The following is a 27,495-nucleotide window of genomic DNA, read 5'->3' on the forward strand; positions in this document are numbered from 1 at the left end:
TCTTTTCAAATGTCTCTGATTTTAACTTGCCTTGCTAATAGAAAATGGACCATGCTATTTATTTGCAGTCCGAGCTTTGCAGAAAGCCAGAAAAACCTCAAGGAGCTATTGACAAATTTTTTTTTTTACTTGACAAATTCTTAAACTTGTCATTGGTGCTCTTCTCAGGAGATGGTTCTCTTTAAAACTGTCTGCACAAAGGAACACCATTCAAAATGTAGTTTGTTTTATGTTGGATGTCATGGCAGGACTGTAGGAATATTTTTTCTGCCCCACATTTTGTTCTCAGCTGCTAAATCAGAAAACTCTAGTCCTAAAAAATCTGGGCCAGTGAGGGCAATTTGTCCAGACTTCCCCAGAGTCAGGACTCTCAGGGAATGTGTTCTGCAGAATGACAGCCTCTAGAAGGTCACATGACATTATTACTCCAAAGTGAGCCCTTCTTCTCTGCGTGGACCCTTTACTGCAGCTCTTTTCAAGGTGACTGGAGTTTAAGGAACCTAGTGGCCAGTTTGTGGGAGGTGTGGGTGTGGCAGGGCCCCCTAGCTCAGAGGACAGCTGGGGCTCTAGGGCCAGCGGCTCAGCTCCAATCCTGGTGGCTTTGAAACTCACTAGCCATGCTGGACACACGAGTAATCCCTTTGGCCCCTGGCTTTCTTACATGTAAGATGGGATAATAACCAGATCTGCTCACAGGGTTTGTATGTGGATTAAGTGAGTTAATTCATGTAAAGGGGGCTTAGGATGGCACCTGGGATATCGTAAATGTACGGAAAGAGACAACCACTATTGTTGGATAAACTTCCCACACCTCAGAGACAGACACTTGTTAAAAATCACGCTGCTGACTCACAGTAACCCTTTCCTGTTTCTAAATTTATGTGAGAAGTTGTAGAGTAGAATGGTAGGAGTACGAGATCATATCCTTAACTTCTGTGAAACTCCAACAGGAACGTTGCCCATGATCCTTCCCATCTGAGCACAGCTGAGTTTTCCAGGTATGCTACAATGCACATGAACAATGATTTGTGTTTCCTGAGAGTGCCATGTCCTAGAATCAACATTTTACTCTTGCACACTCATGTATGTAGTGTTTAAAAAATCTTCTATCATACCTTTTATTTTAAAATTTTGAACTAAAACTAAAAGAATGAAATGTTGGGAGGACAATCTTTCCAGGAAAACCATCCAATTTTTTTTTAATATGGGTTTTAAAACAATTTTTTCTTCTGAGTGCTTTTACACCTGAATTAGAACCCTCTCTCCTGTCCCCAACTTTCAGACCCTCTCATCACCAGCACCGCCACCACCACCACCAGCCTGCTCCCTGTCTATGCATTGGCAGTGGAAGAGACTCCTGACATCACCACAGAAAACCACAAACTGAGGAATGCCACTGTAGGATCCTTAGTAAACAGAATACTAAATAAAAAAGAATAAGAATGGTACTGTCTTTAAGTGATTTAAAAGTTTTAAATAGCCACACTATAAAAAAATAAAGGGGAATACGTGGTTATTAACTTTAAACACGTATTTTTTTAATGCATGATACACAACATTATCATTTGAACAGAAAAGTCGACATAAAAAATGAACATGATATTCTGTATCTTTATGCTAACTCTTCCAGATCCGATGTGTCTTTTAAACAGCTCACTATGCACATGGCACCTCTGAATTCAGATGCAGTCACGTATACTCACCGATACCAGAGTGGACATTACATTCTTATTAAAGGAGAACAATTAGAGCTATACTAGGAGTGAGGAATATAGAACAAAAGAAATTTGGAAAAGAGTAATAGAGTAGAAACTAGAGCAGTGTAAAAGATGGGTACCATGAAATAATTTACCTCTCTGTCCAAGGCACTGGTTGTGAAAATCTCTCCTGTATCTGTATTTAGGTGGAACACTACAGGATACGGAGGCTCCTGCGACACAATTCTGTAGGAAATTTTAGAATTTATAGTATTGGGCTCATCTGCATCTGTGGCAGTAATTTTCATCACAAGTGTATCTAGCATTAGAAAAAGAGGTGTTCAAGGTAAGTACATTTATGTATGTTATTATTTCTTAGTAATTTCAGCAGTTACCAAAAGAATTCCAGGTACTTAACAAATCTGCGCACTATTTTACCATGATCAAAAGTTTAGCTGGATGAGAAAGTGTGTGCGAAGTATGAGATGGAGGCAAAGCTGAGATTAAGGTGAAATTCTACAAAATTGCTATAGGAGTCTCACGAAATTACTCTAGCCGCAAATGCGGAGATATATGGCTGAGCCAATGTAAAGCCTCAATGTTCATTCAAATTAAAGACACATCAGAAGTATGGTCTTTATTTTGATCAAAGAAATCTCTACTCAAGCCCTATATAGAGCAATGCATTGAATGTCAACAAAAAGTTGCAGTACAAGTAATGGAAGCCAGAGGTCAGTAATTATACCACAGTGACCAACAGCCAGCCAGCCACCTGTTTTAGTATGCAAAGTTCTGTTGGAACAAAGCCACACCCATTTATTTACATAGCAACTGTGACTACCTTTCTCCCAGGGGGTAGTTACTATGGAGACACACTTGCCCCGCCCCATCAATCCACCATCTTTTCTGAGGGTAAGAAAGATGAACTTTAAAGGCATTTGAACTGATCAGAAGAAAAACATTGTGATTCTCTAGGACAAATGGGATTTACACAATGGGGATAAAATGACTTTGGTTATTCATTCATAAAAAAACAAAAACTCTTACATGGTGCACTCAACTCTTCAACAGAGCCTGTGAAGACTTCCTGAGTGAACACAGGCTTGTTGTCATTGATATCAAGGACCTTAATGCGCAGTTCTAGTGGTTTCTCCAGATTGTTTCCTTTTGAATCCATAGCATAACCTGTTAGCTGAAAATACGACAACAATCATAGATGTTTGTAAGCTAAAATAATTGAACTGCTATGATTTTTAAAAAATCAAGAAAAACGGCAAATAAATGTAAAACTGTTCTCACCAGAAAAAATGGTGTTTCTTCCCGATCAAGAATTCTGGTAATATTCAGTTCTCCAGTGTCTTTATTAAAGACAAATATACCAAAAGGAGGCTCTGTGATCCCTGTTCCAGTGTATTTGTATGTCACTTTTACTCCGCTTTCTGCAATATCAGAATGTATCTAACATAAAAGACACAAAAGAATAGGTTAAATTCTTTATACTTTACATGTAAATTTTTTAATGGACAATTTTCCTTGGAAGTTGTCAGCATCCTGGTAGAGAGGAAGTGACATAACACGTGTGCTGGTGTCAGGGAACCTGGTTCTAGTTCTGTCACCACACACGCTGGGAGGAGATACTTAGTTAGCATTCAACCTACCTGCTCTGCAGCTTCTTCCCTGTAAGATACGGAAGACAACAAGGCTTCCCTGTGAGGGTTATGGTGAAACTGAGAAATGGCTGGGGCTTGTCTTCGAGTGGGGCTGATTTTACATGTTACACATGTGGCAGAAATTATAAAGTCAAAGTCATCTTTATAAACACATTTAATCATCTGTAAACCATTATGACAAACAGCTAAGTGAGGTAGAAATATTATAGGCAGTCAGATAGGGCTAGAGAGGGCAAAGATGAAACACATCTCAACTGTGGCCGGTGACACATCCATTGGAGACCAGGTCTCAAGATAAAGAAGAAATGACTACGCCTGTAGACTTCCTTGAAGGACAGACACCAGGCCTGACGAAGTCCAGAGAAGCATCAGTCACCCCAGTGCATGACCTGGACCTCCTAGTCCATCATTTCCTAGAAAATGTCTTTGTTCTTTCCATGCACCCTTCTTACCTGACTTGTTTCCCCAATGGCTTCATTATGATGTAAGTGTCTATATTTGTAGCCTTCTGTTACAGGCAGCTGAGTAAGTTGGAAATACTGTAGGTAGTGAGATAGGGCTAGATCCTCAAAGAAGCCAGTGCGGAAGCCCAGACAGATATCTTGCAATTGCCTGCTATGGGCCAGGCCTCAAGACCAAAGATCAAACAAATGCATCCACATCCTAAGGACTGATATTCTAAATAGTTCCCTATTACCCTGAGGAAGTCAGGAGTCACCATCCCAACCCCCTAGGGAAGAGTCACTGTTCTCTAAGAATGCCAGCTTTCTATGTGACTTGCTTCTCCATTTGTTTATGATTTAATTTTACCTGCACAGTTAGTCTTACTGGTTAACTATAGTTCTGTTCTACCTTATGCCCATCTGCCTTTCGAGTTCCCAGTTTTCTCCACTTTAAACCCATTTCACCCCATGATTTTACTCTATAGAAGTCCCTAGAAAAGATAAGCGTTTTTGGCAACCCACTTGGGACCTCTTATGTCTCTCTCAATAAATATATCCTGTTTTTAACCTCCATTATTACTAAAATTCATTCTTCCATTTTAGAGAACACGCAGTCATACCAGACATAGCAGGCTGGGAGTTTCATTCCCCTATATCACTTATTGGTTAGTCGTAACTTTAACCCACATTGTACCCCTGTGGATAATGCTCTATAAAACTTGCCTGTAAAGTGGGGTGCTGACGCAACCCATTCGGGACCCCTCCTGTTCCTCGGACAACCCTATCTATCCGCTCACTAAATATCTTCCTATTCTCTACCTCTTCTGTTTTTAGAATTCATTCTTTGATTTTTAGAGAACACAAACTCAGCATCTCAGACATCTAACAGGTTGGGAGTTGTAGTATTTCCTTATACTGTACTTGGAGGTTCTGACATCACCTCTGTAACGGTATGAACAAGGCATCTTCCAGAGAAGGATTTGAATGGGCTACTTCCCTGCTTGGAAAGATGGAATAAATCAATACTGCTTCTCACTCTCTGGATCTTCTAAACTTAGCATGTTTATTCTGTACAAACAACTGTACTCACATCTTTCATTCTGCATTGGTCATTTCTCTCTGGGACACCCTAATGGTTCCTGAATTTCTTCTTCATGTATCACTGAGCAGCCTAGGGAACAGCAGACGGGTTCTCCAGCCCTCACCCCAGCCGTACTCGTGAGTGCGGTAGTGAACTCGGTGTGGTCACTCCACAGAGCTTCCACCTGGCCGGCCCTCTTTTTCTGCCATGTGCACCGCATACACACACCTGCATGGATCTGTATATTTACATATAAACAGTATTTGTATAGGTACTCGATGCCTTTGCGTACTGATCATACAGTCCCACTCAGAAAACAAAAATGGTGCAGACAGAACTGGTAGTTCTTACATACATATGTGTGCAAGTAAGTGTTTGCACACATACATATATACACATAGGTGTTTTCTAAGGTTTGGAAAATTCTTTAAGGAAAACAAAACAAAACAGAAAAAAGGTAGAAATAATACATAACTTCAAAAAAAAACAAAAAAATATTACTAGTTGATAATTATATATTGTCCTCTTAGAAACAGTTGTTCAAGTTACAGAAGTGAAGCATACGAAGTGGACATTCAAACAGCAAGACTCAACTATCCAACAAAAACTTAGTAATACGGTTATCAATTCTACACACTTAAATACATATGCAATTATATCTTTTAGAGAACTTTCTTTTCCTCTTTTTTACAATAGCAATTACACATTTTGGGCTTTATTATTCCTACAATTCTTATTAGTTTTTACACTAGAGACACAATGTGATATTTATAAATACGATTCTTATTTATTTCACTAATGAGGATAGCCTCAAGTTGTCTCCATTTGCCTATGAAGGCCTCAAGATCATCTTTTTTATAGCTGAGTAATATTCCATTATATAAAAATATCGCCTCTTTTTCATCTACTCTGTTGTTGATGGGCATCTTGGTTGATTCCAAGATTTAGCTATTAAAAATTGTGCTACTATGAACATGGGTGCACATATATCACTGTAATATGACCTTTACAGTTTTTCTGGGAAAATACCCAGGAGGGGAATAGCTGGGTTGAATGGAACTTCCAATCCTAGTCTTCTGAGAAATCTCCATACTAATTTCCATAGTGGTTGCACCAGTCTACACTCCCACCAACAGTGGAAATTTTGGAAAATTCTAAACAGCTGACAGTATTACTTTTACATGGGTAATTTGGAAAGCTAGGGAAAAATTTAACAAGATCTTTTGCTTTTTATTTAAATTTTACTCTGAGCCTATAAAAATAAAAGTAGTAAAAATCAGCTAACACTTATTCCTGATGAATCAGTACATTTTAGGGACCCACATTAAAAGACGGTGTGAATGACTTAGATCTGAAACAAGCAGGCCAAAACAAAATCAAAACTCAACAGCTTGTTTGTGTACTATTACATGAACCCATGAGGAGTTTTGGCCGCATTTATAAAAGCAACAAGTCACTAGAAAAATAGAATCGTTGTCTTCTATTCTGTAGCGGCTCCCCTTGTTAAAGGAGCCTTTTCACTCATGAGCTTTAAAAGACTGGAAAGAAGAAGGTAAAAACGTGGATGTGACAGAGTATGCGTGACACAAAGGTGTACTGAGCATCTACCACACACCAGCTCTATGCAGGCAGGACCTGCGGACCCTGAGGTGGCAGCTCCAGCCTCACGGAGTGCACACTGTACCTGACGGAGACAGGCAGTGAGCGGAATGAGGACAACCCTAAAGAGACAAAGAGGGCAGAGGGAAATAAAGTGCGGCAGGGAGGAGGGGTGACACTTGCGCAGAGGCCTGATGATGCCACAAGGACCTCTGGGGAACAGCTTCAGGGCAGGGAACAAATGCAAAGGGAAGGAAGCTATGATGAGCTATGTCAGTTTGGGGACATGGGATAGGTGACGGGAAGTGACAGGCACTGAGCACGGAGAGGAGGCCAAGGTCCATCGAGTCTCACGGGCTCTCACAGCCACAGGAAGAGGATTTTTTCTCCTACCACACTGGGGAGCGCCTCAAGCATCCCATTAAGAGCGTGTGGAGGGGGAACATGCTTTAGTTGTCTTTTCGCAAGTTTGCTCTAGGTCCTTTCTGGGGACTGGACTATATTGGGGTGAGCTGGGAGAGAATGAATGCAGGGGACGAGTGGGGAGGACTTCTGCTGCTGTGGGCAGGAGGTGACAGGCTGGGACGATGGGCGTGGCAGCAGAGAGGAACGGAAGTGGGCAATTTGCAATAGAACAAAAAGTACTTGCTACATTTTTGGTTTGAAAAACTCAATAGAATGATAGTAACATTTACAGAAATGGGTAGAACTTACGGAGAGCCACTTTAGGGGAGGGATAAATCAAGGTTCAGGTTTATACCTAACACCTTTGAGATACATAGTATAGGGACCACCACATCATTGATGAAAAGAACCAGACTTTAGAGAGTAAAGGAGGAGCTGTTAAGCCAGGACAGGCATAAATTAGCTGTCCTGGGCAAATAGTGATATCTGGTCACTCTACCTCTTAGACATGATTTCTTTCCACTACTTTCTAATGATAATACACTCTTTTGATTATTGCAACACTCTGTGTTAAACTAAGAGAAAACTAATGCCAGATCCCTTAATTCTGAACTGAATCAAAACCTAAAGTTATATGCATTTTTGGCAATGATGCAGCATCTTGCAGAATAACTACAGTAAAGATTTTAAGGTTGGCACTCTCTGTTAATATGCTCTGTTAAGTTTTAGTTGTATCCAAACATTAAGGAAAAAAATCAGCGAATACATCATCGTTCTTTAATTTTAAAGCAGACATAAAAATCTGCTCAGAGCCCAGCTTCAACCACACACACGATGCTCCCATCCCTGCTCAGAGGTACCTTGGCAATGGGATTCTTCTTGGTCAGATCCTCGCCTTCCCAGAGATTCCCTGGGGCAGTGATCCATGACCGCTTCTGGCGTACCAGGTGAGTGTGGCCAGGAAGCAGCTTGCTTTCTCTTCTTGTGTTAAAGAACTACGACAATGAAATATTGCCCACATATTATTATGAGTTACAAAGTTCAGTACAGTGTTCTGCAATTTATTAGCCTTTAGAAATAGTGCAATTTTTAAGACATATTTCCTATTTCTGGACAAACTGCATTTTCAAAGAGGACACTTATATACAAGTCAACTTTGTGACCCTCCAAGAGACTATATTCAAATCAGTAAAGCAGGAGGACTTCATTTCTCACAGCAAAAAAAGATTTTCCAGAGGAAGGAATTCAAAAGGCTGAAGGGCTATTTAGTGGCCTTACAATTTGGTAAATTAGAAATAAACCACGTAAGAACGTTTTTCCATTACTTGCTGAAGATGACGTTTTAGTTTTCTGTAATGATTGATGGTACAAAAATAAATTACTAATTTGATCACGGTGGCATATGCCTGTAATCCAAGCGCTCTGGCAGCCCAGGGCAGGAAGATCCTAGGTGTGAGTGCTGCCTGGGCAACTCATCAACTTAGTAAGACCCTGTCTCAGAATAAAACAAGTAAAAAGGGCTGGAGATGCACCTCACTGCAAAGGCCCTGGGTGCAATCCCCAGTGCCACAAGACTAATCTCTGGTAAACATAAATCTAATGAAAATGGTCAACTGCCATTAAAGAGTTTACCCTGCTCAGAACTGAGTGAACTATGAAATCTCCCTTTGAAATTTTAGATGGGAAACTATTCTGTAAATTTGCACTAGAGTTTTATAGGCAAGTATATATTTTATCCAAAGATTTTTCTTTGTTTATATTTAAATATATTTTCTTAACTTAAAAATACATTACATAATAAAACACTACAAAGGATAACAGTAAAACTTATGATGTAAAAATGCAAAACTTCTATTCACTTATTTTTCACAGACCAATCACAGCTGACAACTTCATGAATACCTCTCACGATCGCTGATGACCACACAGGTGCACATGTGCATGCATCCAGGCAAAGGTCTTTTACCACTAAAATGCTGCATTACAGGAAACACACTCTTCTGCAGCCGTCTGAATGGGAATGGTGTAGCCAAATGGTCCACCATGAGATTAAGCGTTTAAATCCCAAAGATAGAAATAATCCCCTTGGATCCTTACCTCTAAGTGAAGTCCACTTCCAAAGGTAAAGCAGATCTGTAAAATAAAAGATAAAATAAAATAAAAACAGAAGTTTAACTTCAACTACTGTTTGCCAAAAAGAAACAAATTATAATTTCTCTTTTGCCTTTGCCCAACAACCAATAGGACCAATAGGAAGTATCTACATTCTTCCTGGTCTATGCTGCATCTTCTAGAAATGACTAGTATCTTATAAAACAAGACAAAACAAAACAAATCAAAATAATGTGTCTTGTGAAATACGAGCCATGTCCCCCCATGGTTTTCATCTCATGTTCTCTCTGGGATTTACTTATTTTTCCTCGAGGCTGTCAGGGAGAGATGAGACTCTCTGCTCACACACTCACACACACAGTGTGCACGCGCACGTTCCCCTGCCCATGCTGTGATTTCTCTATACCTCTAGGTCCTCAGTCCCACCAAGTCTTTTCTTTGGTTCTTCAGAGGCACTGTCACAATTTGGGCTTCATCACAACATGGTACCACTCTTAATTACTTATATCTATGCTCAATCTCACCGACAAACCCTGTCTTGTGTTCTGAATCTTGCTGTGATTTCCTTCCTGTCCGCGAATCTCCTGCAGGCTTCACCCACCTGGGTTCCTCTAACCCAGCCCTTTCTAATAGGACTCCCTTGGTCAACTGTCCCATGTGAACAGGGCAGATGGAGAGCATTCCTGTCACTGCAGACCGGGGGACTACTGCCAGCCATTCTGACGATGCTGTCAGTGACAGGTAAGGAGCTTCACTTTCCTGACCCTCTGCTACTCCTGCCTCATATGAAGCTGATTACCGTCCCACTGTTTCCCAGCCTGTGCCAGCAGCACTGCTAGAGAAGGCCACAGTGGTCAAATGCTCTCCTTATGCAGATTAGGGCAGCTCTCCACAGACCTTCCTCCTTCCCTTTATAGCAGTGGGACTTCTGCTGGTGACCACATGCTCCACCCGCCCCAGAGAGTGTGGGCTGACACTTGTTGCTGGGCATCTCAGCTGTTAGCTTCCTTCTGATCTGAGAAAAATGCATTCATTCAGACTACAAAGTACAGGCTCCTGGCTGTGTCTCCTCCTATCATATTCCTGCCATCGCTTTCCAAACTTCAGAACCTTCCCATCATACGTACTGCATCTCTGGGCCGCTCGTTCTCAGGTGAAGCCTTGCATTTTATCTGCTGTTGTGTCTCCAGTCTTCTCCTCCTCTTCCTCCTCCTTCTCGTCCTCACCCTTTCCCTCAGAGGAGAAGAGTTCCGATCCTCTCTGAGGTTCCCTGATGATCTTTGTGCTCTGCCTTCAGCTCTTCTCTCCATCCTCCCACTCTGACCCTTTCTAGAACCTCGGTCCTGTCACTAACCTTTCATCTTTCTTCTCTACTATCGAATCAAACATTTTTTCCCTTCCCACTGACTAGGCAAACACATTCAAGTCCTACCTAGCAATGGCTAGTAATGCCTTTAACCAAAGGTGTGCTCACTAAATTCATGTATTTTCCAGGGTGACATGATGCAAAACACGGAAGCTGAGATAGATCACGCATCTGTGTTTCTCTGGTGAAAGGGTCAAAAAGTGAGGCTTAAGGCTTAGTCCCTGCATTCAAGATCCCTCAGTCAAATCATCAGAGAACATTTTTAAAACTTGTACTTCTTGTTTGGCCTCCTAATCGCTAGTCTTGTCTTTTTGGTATAAGCCATGTAGGAATATTTACTACTTGCATTTGCCCCTGGGCATCTTCAATGACCAAGTGAAATGGTGTAACAATCACGTTATCTCACATGAATTCTGTTATTGTAACTAAATATCACATTTTAGTAAGAGACAGGTAAAAAGGAGCAGGTTATGGTCGTCTAGGTAGTTAAAGCAAACTCATCATGCGAACATCTTCACTGACTTTAGTGGCACTCTCTTTCTAGATGTTTAAATGCAGAACTAGCACATGACAGTAAACAGTGCTTGTAATACCTTAAAGTGTATTCTGTTCACTGCAGATGTTAAAGATGGAGATTCCAGTTCAGTAGGTCATACTGCATTTCTGACACAACCCTACATGATACCAACGTTGTGGATGCACTGATCATACCTAGAGCAGCAAAGCTGCAGAATGGGACAGGAAGTACCCACTGCTAGTTTAACTATGAAAACAAAGCGTGCTCCATTCATTACTGTCCTAGGGGAAGAAACTTTGTCACTCACTATTGCTTAATACCATGAAGGCAGAAGACTCATTTCGCTTTATTAATTTGTTTTTTTTAAAGAATTTCATATTGAAAAAATGTCTAAAAGCAGAGTGACTAGGACAATGAACACTTTTGCAGCTGACATCCAGCTTCAACAACTATCTAGCACACATTTCCTCTTAATTAAGGAATAATTTAAATTTAATTTTAAATATAGGAATAATTTTAAATTTGCAAAAATGGAGCAAAGATAGCATCAAGAATTCCCTTTCCATTTCTCCCTCATGTTAACATCTTAAGTTGCTAGGTCAGAATGAAGAGATTGATAACATTTAACAATGCACTTGGAGAAGTATTTGCAAAGTTTCTCCCAGGCATCCCTACTCTGGTCTTTGTAAGTAAGTCACCAAGGGTAGCCCATCCTTGGGGTCAGAGGAGACTAGAAGGAAATAATTGTTTCATCTCTTATGAAGGTATCTACATACTCAGAATTCTACGGAAAGAAACATTTATCTTTCTCCATTTATTTATTCAATTATATCTATCCATATGGGGTTCATATGTATTTATTTTATTCTGTGGCTATAACCCAGAGCTATTTTTATATATTGTGTTCTTCAAACACTTTCAATTTTGGCTGCTGGAAGATTGCACAGTTTGGACGCAAGGTCCTTGGCATGTTCTCATCCTTTTGTGTTTGAGTTCTTCTTACTTTATTACTTTCTAGAGTTATATGATCTTGGATTTCTCCTGTCCCAGGCTAAGAACCAGCCATTTCTTCAAGGAACCCTGGTTTCTGAAATTGAAAAATGACATATAAAGTCCAAGACCTGAAAACAGGTGTAACATACATGTTATAAAATTGTTTCTATTTTCTTAGCCATTTGTCTGGATAAAATTTTTGCTTTTTAAACTACTGTCTTACTTCCCTTCTCTTCTTCTTCTTCTTCCTCTTCTTCCTTTCTTTGATATAGGGTCTGGCTATGTAGTTTAGGCTGCTCTTGAACTCACTGTGTACCCCACACTGGCCCCGAATTCATGGTGATCTTCCTGCCTCAGCCTCCTGAGTGCTAGGATTACAGGTATGCACCATCACACCTGGCCCAGATGAGAACTTCTCTTAACTTTGTTATTACTACTAGAGAGTGCTTTATTTTTGCAAAATGGCATCACCTGGTTGGAAAGTAGGTAGCTTTGAAAAGTGTCATATTTAGATTTAAATCTTGATTTTTGCCAGACAAGTTGCTTTAGTCCAAGTTTCCTCATCAGCAACATAATTATGGCAGGAATACATATGACAGATGTCTTTAGCCATGTAGTAAACTGCCATGGCTTCTCATCTCTAGTGCTCACAGAAGCCCATTCTGTCTAGGTATGCGGTAGAACCTGCCCAGCTCTTGGGGCTGAACTGTCACTGGTATATGACACAGCATGATGTTCTCACTCTGATGGTGGTGTTTGCATGTTATACCAAAAGAATTTTTTAAAAATTCTAAAAAAAATGGATGTACATTTTAAATAAAAGGATGTCCCAAAATCCAGGAAATATGGTTCTGCTATTTGCATTTTTATAGAAGTTTCTACGACAGGCTATTTTTAGATCATAAGGTGCACTAGACTGAAATACCTGCTCCACACTCATAATACAAAACCCCAGAGAAGGGGCTGGGAATTTAGCTTAGCGGCATAAGCACCTGCCTTGCAAGCAGGCAGTTGTGAGTTCGATCCCCGGTACCGATAAAAATGAAAAGTCCAAAAAAAAAAAAAAAACCATAGGAATTACAATAATATTTTGTCAACTGTAGAACTCCAAGCTTAATGGGCTTTCCTTTCAAATGTAAATAATCTAGATTTGTTTTCTTAGGGTTCTGAATCTCACATAACGCATTTTCAAGTTTACGATAAAATTTCAGCTACCATGCTTCCTTTTAATCTTTATGGTTTCTTAGGGGGGATAGTCTTTATAAGATTATTTTACAGCTAAATACTACAACTTATTTCAAAAATCCCAATTTAAAGGATTATGTGATCCAGACATTTATGTATTCCCACAGCAATATTCGTTTAAAAATATTATTTTTCACCTAAGTTGAACTCTGAACTCGTTAAGAACTCTGAACTTCAACTTTAGATAGTAAATACCTCTGACTAGCAGAGTATAGTACATGATTTATCATCATCTTTCGCCTGCTCCTCAGATGTCTGGGGTAATTTCAGTGTAACAAATACTTTAGTGAGTCACCCTGAAGTCAGCGCCTATGAGGAAGACATTTTCCTGGGTGTCATTTTATTGACTTGGAGAGTTGTACAGTGGGGAGCTGCTGGAGCCACGCTACCCTCCGCCTGTTAGGTCATCTGTGCATCCTTCTACCCAGTACAATTGTGGACGGCTCCAATTTCCCCTCTTGGTATAGACAAATTAACTGAAAGCCCAGATAGGTCAACATTATGCTATTCAGTGTCAATTCCTTGGCCCCTAAATCATTTTTTAAAAAAAGATCAGAGTTGCTAACAAGTAGTTAAAAGTAGGCTTTTTAATAATTCGTTTTTCTGCTCCCAATTGTCTTCTTCAAGAAGAGGCCAGCGGTGGCTGTGACACCCACGGGGCTTGGAGATTATGTGACAACACGGACTGCGAGGCCCACCTCAGCGAGGCTGGCCCAGGACCTGGTATTTCTAACAAGTGTCTGGTAATGCTCAGAATGCTCCTGCTCCTGGAAGGGCACTGTAGAAAGCCAGTGTACAAACCACTGAGCAGCGAGGGAGAGGGCAGAAGAGGGTACCCGTGATTCGCAAGCTGAGAAGGGGCCCTTCATAACAGAGCATGGAAAGAAGTGCTCTAACTCAGGAAATGCAGGAACTGAGTCCATCACAGGAAGATTTTACTTTACTAGGATTAATCCACAGGCTGGGATTGCTTTAAGTGGTACTCCCCCTGGTTTATAGTTCCTTTCTAGTTTGTGTATAGTTCTTTTCTGGTTTAAGTGTTACGGATGCTGAGCATTTATCATTTTTGAACTATGTCATCATTTTCTGTAGCAGATGCATAATGCTTTTGAATCAGGCAAAATATAAATAAATCTTGTGTAATACACTTCACATATTTCACATTACTTGATGGACAAAAATCGTGCTTGTTCCCCCTTTTTTTGCTGTAAAGGATTTATGAAAATTACAGTAAAAAATTAAACGAAGCAAAACCAAAACTGATTGCTTTTTTCTCTCTCAGAAAAGTTCCTGAAAACCAAGAGCTGTAGATGGTTTTTTTTTTTTACCAGTAGGTGGCACTGGTCAGTCAGGAAGGCAAATCGAGGATTCATCAGAATGGGACCAACAACTCTATAGAAGGGAACTAGTAATACAGAAAATACCTCGGGCTTTAGAAAGGTAAGTCAGGGCCACAGATTTATCTCAGCAGCATAAATCCCTGCATGACAAGCATAAGGCCATGAGTTCAGTTTCTGATACAAAAAAAAAGGTAAGTGAATACTTTTCTAGGGTTAGATTTATGTAAGCAAATAAAACTGGATTTAGCCTTCTCTCATTTTTTCCTTTCTGGAGTAATTCTAACTAATATTCTTCTAGAATATTATTGTACTGATGGCTGCCACCAGGGAGGCAGGTGACACAACGCTTCCAGACAGCCGGACATGAACTTGGTGTCAAGCAAACTCGGTTCTATTCAGCTTCCTCGCATGTTAACGTTCACTAAATCCAGATCTGACACACAGGCTGTGCTCAAACAGGTCACATTCTCTTCCCTACACTGCTCTTTTCTCTACTGTAAGTGCTAGGATTTTGGGGTACAGTTTTCCTGACCCCAGAAGCATGATGAGTGATTCCTAAAAGTAAGGAAGTCAAACAAAATGAGCTACCCAACCTCTAGGCATTAAAAATTAATTCTAAACAAGTGAAATTCAGATTATTAACTCTTACATTTAAAGACCAAGACATTTAGCCAGTTTGCAGATATAGGATGCAAAGATCTTGATCTAATGAAGTATACAGTTTACCAGAAAAGAAAAAAGTATATAGCAGCTCCCTCCTTGTCTAATGGGTATGTTAGAAGATCGCCAAGGATGCCTTAAACTTTAGGTAGCATTGCACTGCATGTATACTGTTTTTCCTACATTTATAGCGATATTAAGGTTCAATTTATAATGTAGGCACAGAAAGAGATTAATAATAATGTACTAAATAGACCAGTAACTAATAATAAATCAACTATAATAGACTGTAATGAAAGTTATTCAAAATTTATGAATTATTCCTTCAAGTTTTAGTACAGGTAACAGAAACTGGAGAAAGGGAGGTGACAGGAGAGAGGGTCGCTACTCTTAAGTACCACACTACGAGGGAGGTCACCATAATCATATAAACACCTACAGAAATAGCTCTCTGGAGCTCAGGAAGGGCGGAAACCACTTTCTGCTTGATGAGGAGATGGAGCTGTGGGCTGGGCCTTGGAGAAGAGGCAGAACATGTCTGTAGAGATGGGAGGAGGAACATGCACAGATCAGAGACAGCACACACCTGAACAGGAGATGTGAGGATGGAGAACGAGTGGTCCGGTTTGGTACCTGGACTGTATGAGTGGCAAGAAGAAAGAGGTGCAGGTGTGCTGAGAGCTTCGCTGACCTTACAAAGGAGAACAGCATCACTGCCCACTTCTGCATAGGGCATTTGTTAGCATTGCCTCTGAGAAATCTGGCAATTCCACACAACATAAAAGGCAAGAGACAGTTTGAAGATGAAAGCAGGGAGTAAGCCGGTGGAGATGCACAGTAATGAGGACCAGCAGTAGGGTAACAGCAATGAACCACATGGGTTGAGGCAGAGTCCCTACCTGGATACAAATCATCCAGTGCCCAAATCTGAACCTCTTACATCTGTTTATCATTGTTTCTCAGCATGAGTGCTACTGGCATTTTAGATAGGAAAATGCTTCATAAGCAGTCAAGCATTCTTGAACGTTTAGCATCCTCAGACTCTGGGAATGAAGCACCAGGCATCTGATAACCAAAATCGGTCCCACTCCTTCGCTTTCAAACCAGCTCTCTGCTCCTGCAGGCTGCACAGTCTCTGGGCTTCTCTGCCTGTCTGATCCCAGCTGACCCCGTCCTGAACCCCTTCTTCCTTCTTTTTTAAGAATCAGCCTTTTCTGTTGTTATTGTTTTCAACCAGCCACATTCTATTTATTCCTTTTTGACTCTCCTGACCATCTCAAGCAAAAAAGATCTTTTCATTTACCTAGCAATCTGAACATATCCCTAAAAACACTCACCTAGCTATAGCCATTGTTTTGACTTCTGTTAGTCCGAAGGTCAAGGACTCATCTGCAAACTCTTCCACCTCATAGTCTATGATGAAGCAGCAATAGGCTTTAAAGTCCAGTTCTTCGGAAGAACCAGGTGTGCCTGTATTCAGGCCTTTGTACATATTATTCACTCAACCCAGGACATCCTCCCTGGTTCTCTGCCTGTCATCTCACCAATCTGGAATTACACTGAGATCCTGGCAGGGACGCCCAGTTTCTGCAGGCCCTGTGGGACTGTGTGTTTGTTTATCATTTTTTTCTTTTTATCATTACCAACTGAGAAGTTAGCCATTTCCTTGTTGTATCATTTACCAGACTGTAACAGGTACCTGGAAGGCAGAATATATGTCTGGCCTTTCACAATCTAGAACACTGCCTAGCATCAAGGAAGCACTCACTAAACAGTAGTCATATACACTTAGTTTTTTTTTCTTGTGGGCATTTCTCATCTTATCACTATACTATAGTATAAACCCTGGTGTTCCAACAAGTACAGCAAATTTTACTTGTGACTTGAAGTAAAAAAATTTCAATGTCTTATGAAGTATATGTATGATACTTTAAGTAAACCAAATTCAGAAAAGAGTATTTCATTATATACAGATGAAATGTTTGAAAAGTGCTATCAAAGCTGCTGAAATTTGTGGTACATTGAAAGAAAGAAAAAAACGAATAGACCTAAAGCTCATTTATGATTTCAATTAAGGTCTCTAATTTTTATTATAGTTTGGCAATTTTCAAAAATACCACTTCCTATTCAATGTGTTGTTCACATTGTGCCTCTTTCTTCACAGATAAGCTATTCTGTAAGATTTAGGCCAGTTACTCTCCCTTACACCTATCTGTCTGATAGGTCAACTGCAAAGTTTCTATCAGTACGTATTTGTGAATCTTACAGATTTGAAGTTAGCTCACTAGGTATTTCTAATATAGGGTCACTTTAGAATGCTCATTTTTTTGTGTAAAGTATTTTGCTTCAAACTCATAAACAAAAGTTTATGCCATTTTTCCATTATCTACAAATTTTTAGAATAAAAGCAAATGCAAAGCTTCTAAAATCCTTGGATAATTAAACATTCTTTCTAACTTCAATATTTACCATGCAGTTTATTCTTAAATTTGTGTAGCTCGTTTGCATAATAAAACATTAAGCATAACTCTGGTGTTATTGGTAAGTTAGAGATAATGGAATATCTTGATATAGGTAAAACTAAAATAAGACATGATGAAGTTCTAACCACCTTATGTGACCTCATTTGGAAACAGTGTCTGTACAGGTTGAACTCAGGTAAGCTTATAAGGTTAGGCCCATAGTCAGTATGACCAGTGTTTTTCTAAAATGGGAAATTTGGACACGGACATGCAAATGAAAGATGCTAGAAAGGTACAAGAGAAAGAACTCTACGCGAGATGGAAAACTGGAGTGGCCCTTCTGTAAGAGAAGAAAGTTAAAGGCTGCTGATAAACTACCACACAGAAGAGGCGAGGAGGCACACCCACAGATTGCAGAGGCAGTGGGGCTCTGGCAATACCTTCATTGTGGATCTCTAGCCTCCAAAATTCTAAGACAGTAAACTTCTGTTGTTTTAAGCTCCCCAGACTTTGCAACTTGTTCCAGCAGTTCCAGCAAATGGACACTAGTCATGCCCGCCCACAGTACCACAGGCTGCCTCTGGATCCTTGCTATGGAGTTCGATTGCAAAGGACAAGGTTAATTAGACTGAGGCAATCACGAGACAATCACTCTCCTGAATCCTCTCCTTACCAGTCTGGTGACGCCTACGATCCCCTTTCAGAATAACATTTTAAGATTTGAAACTACACTGGATTAAGAATAAGCCCAATTATATCGAAATAGTTGTAGAATTTTTAAAATATGTGATAGAATTAAAAGAGCTAGTAAAGGCTATTAGTGATAGTCAGCAGAAATGCTATTTTGAAATAACTGGAATATGTAAAAACAGCTGTGAATTCCACTGTCACAAAGTCATAGATCTTGCCAACCCTACTACATTGTCATCTTTGTGACTTACATGCTAATTTCAGTTTAGAGATTAGTGGAAATACGTATGTAATTAATCCCTCACATCTTGGGGAAGAGTCTGAATTCTGTTAATGGACAATTTGAGAGTCAATGGACCGTAGATAAAGACTGCTTGAAGAGGACAAATTTTAAAGTTTTACTCAGATAACTTGTCTTTCCCATTTTAATAGTGTTGTCCTGAATGACAGTGGTATAGGTGACACTCAACCGTTACCCTCTGATGTGCTTCCTTGTGCTGCCAAATCCACATTTGAAGCGAAAGACGGTCCTTTGCAGGCCCACTTCTCGGTAACTTTGGGTTAGGTCAGTGCCGGCTGGCCATCTGCTTTGTGATATGCTTAGCTCTCAATTTCTTTCAGATTTTGAAATTTCCTTAGACTTTACAGATTGAGCAGTCCTAAACTGGAAAGCCCAAATCTGAAGTGCTTTAAAATTCAAAACTGTTTTGAGCCCCAACACATTGTCCAAAAAGGTATTTTGGTGATAGCATTTAGGATTTTCAGATTTGAGATGCTTCTCCTGAATTTACATGATATTTGCAAGAGTGACAGGAAGTAGACGTTGAATGTGTCTTCTGTGTTGGCTGGCACACCCTGGATCTGGCTGGTTTTTGCAGTGGTCTTATGTGGGCTCTAATATCGGTCTCTAGATTCACTGGTGCTAAGGGGCAGTGCATCGGCTTTGCCTTTGCCAGGGTTTGGATCAGGTGTGACCTGGGCTGGAAGCTGGCAGGGAAAGTTCCATTGTGATACTTGCAGCTTCTCACTGTGGAAGCAGCAGTGGACACAGGACAGGCAGCAACTCTCTAAACTGGGCTCTGTGGCTTTGAAGTCATGACTGACAGCTCAAACTAGAGTGGGTTTCTTCATCCTCCCTACACTTACGTAGTCCAATGAGTGTGCTGAAATAAATCTCAATAGTTTAGCTTGTTAGAGAAATTCTGTTATTTGTAATAGGACTTTGATGCAATAGAATTTGCATCAAAATGCAAAAAAAATTTACATTTTTTCTGGTAAAGGGCCTGCTGTTTTCTTTTCTTTACGGAAACACTGTCCTTCCAACTTTAAACACATTGGGAGCAAAATGCTGAAAAACCTACTATTCTTGGACAAGTAAGCAAAACACTAACAAAAAAATCATACTCAAAATTTATATTATAAAAAATACTATAAAATATATAGAATAGTCCAAGAATTTTGCTCCTGACCAGTTGACTATGGTCATTTTTTTTGAGACAGGGTTCCTGCTATGCAGTTCTGGATGCCCTTGAACTCACTTTGTAGCCCAGGCTGGTCTGGAACTTGCAACCATGCTCCTGCCTCAGCTTCCCAAGTGCTGGGATTACAGGAGTGTGCCACTACACCCAGTTATGGTCTCTTTTTAAAGGAGCATTCTATTTCTATTTCAAAAAATCTTACCTATATGGAGATCAAACACACACACACACACACACACACACACACACACACCTTGTTTTTCTTTTTCCTCCACAATTCCAGAATGGAAAAAAAAAAAAAAAAAAAAAAAAAACCTCAGCTTCTGAAAGTCAGAGTCATTCATAGAGTGCTACTTGTATTTTTAATTTTAATAATTACATGAGAAAATCGAGAATGATTTTCCTGTCTCATCTGTGAAAAGCACTTGTGAAGTCTCCAGAAGGCTGAGACCACACCTACACTACCAAGATATCTGCCACTTTATCAAATCCCATTTACCAAACCCTGTCAGTCAGCTATGCTCCTTAATTACGTGCAATCCCTTTAACAAAAAGAAAAGCAATGGTTTAAAAATTCTTTTGAATATAGAAATCAAAAGTTAAAAATCTACTTTTTATTTTAAAAAGCAAAACAAAAAAGGTTAGAAATGATACAGAGTTTCAAAAAAATAGTAGGATATTAACACTAGTTAACATATTGGCACGTTGTTATCTTAGAAGGAGCTGTTCAGGTTACAAGAGCTCGACATAAAACATGATCAAACAGAGCTCAGAGGTGAACGTTGACTTCCGTGGTTGAAAAGCTCTCAAATCCCCACTGGATTGTGGTGATTCTACACTTCTATTTTCTTCGAAAAAGTACTGAAACGATTACACGATTACTTCCTTTTAGTACAAGGAAATTGTTTTTAAAACGCGACTTCGTGATCTTTAAAGTTAAAAATGTGATTTTCATAAAAGTAATGCAGCTTCATCAAAGGCAAACAGAAAGCTTTGTAAGTCGCAGGTCTTAAAGAAAATGCTTTTAGCTCTTGTTTTGCACTCTAAGAATACAGGTTTGTTTCTGGTTCCCCCTGCCAAGCGGCGATGGCTGGAGAGCCTGGGGATTGTAGGGGACTTTCGGGAGCTGGGAAGAAGGCCCCAGTACCGGTCCCTGCGGTCTTCAAGTACCCAGTCCGGAAAGACTTCAAACAAAGCCCTCGTTCCCAGTCCAGGTGTCCCCCGTCCAGGCTCACTACACTCACCGATCACGGTTAGCCAAGGACGCCGGGTCCCGAGTGTGGCGAAAGGAAAAGCAGAGCCGAGCCGACAGGTCCCAGCACCCCGTCCGCCAGCCCGGCCGACTGACTTCCCGCAGCCCGGGTCGGGGTCCCCGCAGCCGCCCCGGCCCACCGCACTCACCACCAACAGCAGCAGCAGCGCGCACGGGCGCCCCGGGCCCCGCGCCATCGCGCCCTCCACTCGGCCGCCCAAGGCTCCACTGCCGCCCGCCCGCGTCCCGGCCTCGCTCCAGCCTGAGGGCCGCCTCTCCTTGGGGCGCGGTTCCAGGTGTGGCCGCCGCGAGAAGTTGCACCCCGAGGTGCGCCCGAGCGCACGAGCACTGGAGGCGCAGGGCCGCACGCGCACCTGGGCCGTGACGCCGGGACGGTGGCGCCCTTGGCAAGCCCCGCCCCGCCCCGCCCCGCCGGCCCCGCCGGGCGCTCCCCGCCTCCTCCGAGAGTAGCGGGAGCTGGGAGCCCCGGGCCGCACGCGGGCCCCGGTCCAAGCGCAGTCCGCGACCGCACCGAGCCGCGGGGGAGCCGGCACACTACGGCGGGAGGCCGGGTGTCTGGCGGACGGGCGCGGGGCCCGAGCGCAGGTGGCGCGCGGAGGCCCCTGGTGGCGCGGGTACACGCAGTGCCCTCCCGTGGCGTGCGCCCAGCTCCGGGGCTCAGAGCGCGGGGGCGAGGTGGCGGCCCCAGCGGAGCCCTAGCACCTAGTCCACGGGGCCGGGTTTTGCGTCCAGCAGGTTTGCAGCTCGTCCGGTTCGGGATAAACAGTTGTGCGGAGACTCACAGGTCAAAATGGACAGGCCTTTAACCCTTTGAAGGCTGGGCACGGCTAGGAGAAAGCTTAGCCTGGGCTGTTGGGGGGAAGGCGTATACTCAGGCCTCGATGTGCAAATCCGCGTACACAGATCGCACCCGTGCGGTGATCAGACCTCTGCGGAGGAGCTGGCTGCGAACCCCTGACAAGCCCCGCCAAGCCGCATTTTCACCTCGGTCTAACGGGGCCAGTGGAGGCCAACACATCTCGCTGTTGTGCGAATTGAAAAACCTGTAGCACTTAGGGGTTCAGTGAATGAGAGCTGTTAAAATTCTCCCAATATTATCGAAATGGTGGAACGTTCAGTTGAGCTCAAGCTGAACAGCAGAGATACAGAGTATGGACTTCCAAATCCTGGAATCTCTCTACTGGTTAGGAAATTTCTTTTAGAAAAATTGTTAAGGACTGGCGATAAAGTGGTGGAAGAGCCCAGTGGAGCAAAGAGGGTTGACTGGAGACGGGAAAGATCGGTTAGGGGTAAAAACAGCAGGTTCTCAGAAGGGCCTCCCTCCTCCCCCACTGTCTCCCCCACCCTCAGTCCCCAATTCCAGTTTGGCGAGTTTTTAAAACTCTGTAGAGTTGCTGTCTCTTTAGTCCCTTCTGCCCTAGCTCCTGCCCACTCCGGGGAGCTGAGAAACAGTCTCCTATTGTCCTATGTTTGTTTAGAGTTTACCTGCAGCCTAGCTCCTAACTTCTGTTTTTCCCTCTTTCTCCCTACCCTCTCCCGCCTCGCTTCCCCTCCCCCCTTTTCCCGTGTACTGGGGATTGAACTCAAGGACTTCTCAGTAAACTATGTCCCTGGCCGGGTTGTTCTAAGTGTTGAGACTGAATCTCACTGAATTGCTGAGGTGCTCAGACAGGGGTTGAATTTGTGATCCTCCTGCCTCAGCCTCTCAAAGTGCTGTGACTTCTGTTTATTTTTGTTTGTTTTGTTTCCTTTTTATTGTTTTTGTATGGTGGATGTTAAAGTAGTTGAGCAACTAGGAAGAGTTTCTGCTGAGTTTACCGTGCTGCTTCCAGTGCCCAGAGCACCTTGCCCTTGGAGAGGGAAAAGGGTTACTTTGTGCGCCTCTCTCTTGAGCTAGAGGTAGGCCGACTCAGTGATAATTTCCAGTCCTCCATCACGCTGGGATAACTACATATGGCAGGCTTTACCGGGACATGTGCGCAAATCACCCCAGGGAGCTATATATCATTCTTGCCTAACATTAGTGCTCTTGGCAATTGAGTCCTTTAGGCAAGTATTTATGCCTCATTATCAAGATTGTGGGTTCTGCTTAGCAGTGAAGATAATTGTGACTTCTGGAGAGAGAAATGCTAATACTAATTTTGTTTCTGCTAGATTATTCAACATCCCCTGAAGACCATGAGAGGCAGCTTGGAGTCGCTATGCTTTCAACACAACATTTACTCCTCATAGAATTTTCCGCGAGGCTAAAAAGATAAGAAGTATTAAATAAAAGTGGCCTTTATTTCCCTGGTACAGATAAAAAGGAAAAAGACAAAAAAAAAAAAAAAAAAAAAAAGAATGTGGAGAGAGATTCCATGACCTCCGGGGTCTGGCATTCTCTCCGCCCCACACGTGGTGTGGGGGCATACATGTAACTTAGGTTTGGGGTGGAACCTAAGGGGCATTACTGATGCACAGGTAGCCCATTGGGATTTATTTCACGCCACAGGTAAATTGCCCAGGGGCAGGACAAGGTGACCTCAAGATAGAGCCTCTTGGTTCCTCCTCTCAGGCTCCCACCCGCTACAGTGTCCCATCAGGGGCAACATCCTTTCAACTCCCAGGCATTGAGAGGAGATGCCAGTGTGTGCCCTGCTTACTGTCCTGTCTTCATGCCATTCTGGGGTTAGTTCAGCCTTAAAAATGCTGAGACTTGTGACTCAGGAAGTTGAAGGGACTTACTGAGAAGCAGATGATTCATAGATAGCGATATAGCATCAAAATTCTGTATGCTGGGATGAAAGTTAATTCTATTTCATAAATGTCTGTGTCCCAAACCAAATATGGCTGCTACCAATAAAGCACTAAAGACTGACTTAGAATTATGGAAGTATTAATATGATGTGAACATTTTAACTTAGAGGAACATAACTTACTTCAACATTGTGGTAAACACTTCTTAAGACACTTATAATGCATTAGTTTCACAGCATATTTTGTACAAATAATTAGCCTAACATCAGGTATATTCAAAATATGAGTTAATATATTCTATAATGCTTTATTTCCTACAGGAGAGTGAAACTAATCTTCAAGTGATTAGCTGTCTAGAATCAACTCTTTAAGATTATCCAAGATGAAAAAAAAATTTTTTTTCTTGGTCTTTTTGAGCTAGCTTCACTATTCAGTTCAGGCTGGCCTTGTAGCCCAGGCCTTAAACTCACCTCTAACTCACCATGATCTTCCTGCCTTAGCCTCTGGAGTGCTGGAATTACAGGCATGTGCCACCACACCTAGCAAAATGGAACTTTTTTTTTTTTTAAAGGTTTTTAAAAGGTTTCATAAAGACTAATAAAAAGTAACTGCCTCCTTTCTTCCAACACATCTTAGCAACAAAGATCTTTTCAATAACTTGACTTTTTTTTTTTTGAGACAGTGTGTTCTAGACCAGCCTTGAACTTATTATATAGCTCCTGTTAGCCTTGAACTATTGAGAAACGTCCTTCTTCAGCCTCCCCAGTGCTGGGATTACAGGCATGAGCCACCAAACTGGCTATAAATTGACTTTTTGTTGGCTAAATTTCTCATAGAGAGCTGACCGTTTAATTCCAGTGAAAATCCCAGTGAGTATATGATAAGACTAAGTATTTCAGAGGTCAGAGCTAAGTCTGGGTGCTACCCTGCTAAATGCCTTATTACTAAATCGTAGAAGTGTATGACTGTTGTAAAAAGCCTCTTGTGATCAAGAGACTTACTCACAGAACATCGGTTTCTTAAGGTGTACAGAATCAGGAGCGTAGCTCAGGGGTAGCGCACTTACCTAGCATTGCAAAAATAAGTAAATAAATAAAGGTTAAAAAGTTAATGTGAAATATCTCCAAGTAATGTGAGACTGTATAAAAGAAGGAATCAGTTTCTTGTTTAGTTCCAACTACTTATTCCACATTTTGTTTATCCTGGTTCAAGAAACATTTAACTTGCATTTTATTGGAAATGCAAAGATAAATAAAATAATGCAACTGTAAGGCACAGAGCAGAATGTGCAGAGTTTGTGGAAAGTGAAGAGAGTCACTACTCCACTTGAAACAAGGTCAAGGCTTGGGGCAGCTGTGGTCAGGTGAGTCCCAAAGGGTGAGCAAAGCCAGACCCTCATCTGTCAGGGCGGAGTCACTGCACATTTGTGCTGCTGGGTAGGAATCTTGCTTCTGCTTTATCCGCTCGGAAAGCTTTATGTTAACAGGATCAGGGAAATCAGAAGTAAAAGCTTTTCTTTGGTAAAAATACTGAACTTGAGATATTAGAGCAATATCACTAGGAAAGTTTAGCAAGGAGTTAGAAGTGAGACAGAGCATGCAATTGCAGCTAGGTTTGGGAGGCAGAGTCGCCTAATTTTGTTTCCATTTCTTTGGCTCTTCTTTCTCGATCCATCTATTTGTAAAATAATTGTTTTTAGAGTTGTCTTTTATGTATGTTCTTTTAGTTGACAGCAGGAGTGACTCTGCAGCCATTCCTGTTGTGCAAACCAATCATGGTTTCCTCTTCTAAACTTCCAGCATGGGCCATCACCAAGTATTTCTTGGGATCCTCAAGCAGTTGTGGTAACTTATAGGGGTGTCAATCTCAGCATATGGATAGGAAAGATCGCCTTCCTGCCTCTTCAAAGCAGCCTCACTCCTTCCTTGCATGCCTGACTCCGGAAACAGCCGTCCAGATCTGACCAGGGTGCTCTCTTTGGTTCTCCTTTTTTGATGTTCTCCACGGTATCAAGTTATCTACATCTCTTTCACTTCTCTTTGGCCCTGTTCAAGATAATTCATACAACTTATTCAGAGCAGCAATTGCAGTATGGGTTTGCAATTATTTCAGCTAAATCTACCCCACCACTCAGTTCTCAAGATAGGTCGCTGGGAGCAGAGGCCCTGTCGTGTTCATGGTAGGCTCAGCCCCTAAGTATTGAGCACACACTAGGTGATTGTTTTATTGAAGCAAACCCACATATCAGAAGGAATGTTACCTGTGAAAAAGGAATATTGCAAGAAGAGGCATTTGGGATATCCACACTGGGTGATTTATAGTGAATCTAGTCAGAAAAGGCTGGGCTGTGTTGTGTGTATGCATGTTGGTTTGTGTGTGTGTGTGTGTTTCCCCCTTAGCACTGCAGCCTTAGCACTGGACCCAGCAAGGCTGGCAGATGGCAGGTGTGGTCAGGATGATGGAGTAGAGTGGCTGGTAGTTGAGAGGTGGCAGTCTGAGATGTACATGGAATTGGATGGCCAGAAGGGAGATGGACTTGGTGAAACTGGAGGACTTTTATGGTCAGTTGAAGATGGTGAGTTCATCACACTGAGAGTGGAGAAATGGGAAATGATTGTCTTTCTCCTTAGTTATGGAGAAGAAGCCAAGATCCTCTGCTATGGAAACCCAGGCTGGACATACAGTAGGAGTCTGAAATTCTTATGAACTCTCTTATCTGGGTGGAGCAAGAACACATCGACATTAGGTGTGAGAGAGAAGTATTGGCAGGCTGGGGGTAAAGGGTGGCCCATAATAACAGGGTGGGAGAAGCTCTGTTGCCCTTCTGAGTTAGAATTTACAGAGCAACAATAAAAACTCAGCAGACTCCAGGCCTTCTAGCTAAGCACAGAGAAACCAGCACACCTTTAATAAACAGTCACTGTCGTTGGAGCAGAAATAGCCCTGAAGCATCACTGCAGACTCCAACACCTCATAAGAGAGAGGCCGGGGCGGTAAGTCACAGTGCTTGTGAGTCAGCATGTGAGAGAGGACAGACCAAGTGCTTCAGGTGCAAAGTCCCTGAGCCTGGATATTTCATGGAAATTTCTAGCATTGTGCATGAGATAGAGGAGAACGAGAGGAAGATGAAAAAGTTGCAAAATAGGATTTGGTGCAGCGGGGAAAACAAGCAGTTTATTCTTGTGTCTAAGAAGAAAGCTAAACATGTCTTAAAAGATTTTTTAAAAATAAGCCACCCTGGTTGTAAGTGTGTTAATAAGAGTACAATAGTGCTGGATTGAGGTGTACATCAAACAAGCTGATACTGGGAGATCCAGCCACATCTGGATGCCCCTCTACGTGGCCACGCCCTCCTCTCCCCTCTGAGTAATGCCTGACACCATTTGGCCGAAGGCTCCTGCGCATGTCACTGTGAGGATGGTGGTTATTCTGTTATCTGTTATTTCCTTCTTAGCCTGATGCCACAAATGTACCATGACGGTCCACCTCAGAGCTTTTGTGCTTGCTGTCTCTTCCCTTCCTTTCCTCCCCCTCTCCTCCCCTCCTTTCTCTTCTCATGACCTGATGATGCCCAGAGCTCTTCATCTTCCTGAACTGTTTTATGTGTCTTCTTGATGTATCATATTCTCAGAGAGGCTGTATTCTCTTACTGTCAGGTCACCATTCCCTAAAATACAAACTTCCTGAAGGCTGATTTTTCTCTGACAGGTCCTGTGTGTCCAGCATCT

General features: G+C 42.0%; 1 protein-coding gene across 1 annotated transcript in view; it reads right to left on the bottom strand.

Annotated features, from left to right (window-relative positions):
- Positions 1-21,710, bottom strand: part of Dsg2 (desmoglein 2) — a 44,484-nt gene extending 22,774 nt beyond the window's left edge. Inside the window, exons 1-6 of the mRNA XM_063231804.1 lie at positions 21,160-21,710; positions 8,993-9,028; positions 7,756-7,890; positions 2,997-3,155; positions 2,745-2,889; positions 1,853-2,016 (exon numbers count right to left, since the gene is read on the bottom strand). Of these exons, the coding sequence (XP_063087874.1) occupies positions 1,853-2,016; positions 2,745-2,889; positions 2,997-3,155; positions 7,756-7,890; positions 8,993-9,028; positions 21,160-21,207 (687 nt within the window). The 5' untranslated portion in view covers positions 21,208-21,710. The remainder of the gene's footprint in view (positions 1-1,852; positions 2,017-2,744; positions 2,890-2,996; positions 3,156-7,755; positions 7,891-8,992; positions 9,029-21,159) is intronic.
- Positions 21,711-27,495: the final 5,785 nt, after the last annotated feature.

Source organism: Cavia porcellus, unplaced genomic scaffold (genome assembly GCF_034190915.1).
Source record: "Cavia porcellus strain 051 isolate PalLab524CR breed Dunkin Hartley unplaced genomic scaffold, mCavPor4.1 scaffold_20, whole genome shotgun sequence".
NCBI classification, from domain to species: Eukaryota; Metazoa; Chordata; class Mammalia; order Rodentia; family Caviidae; genus Cavia; species Cavia porcellus.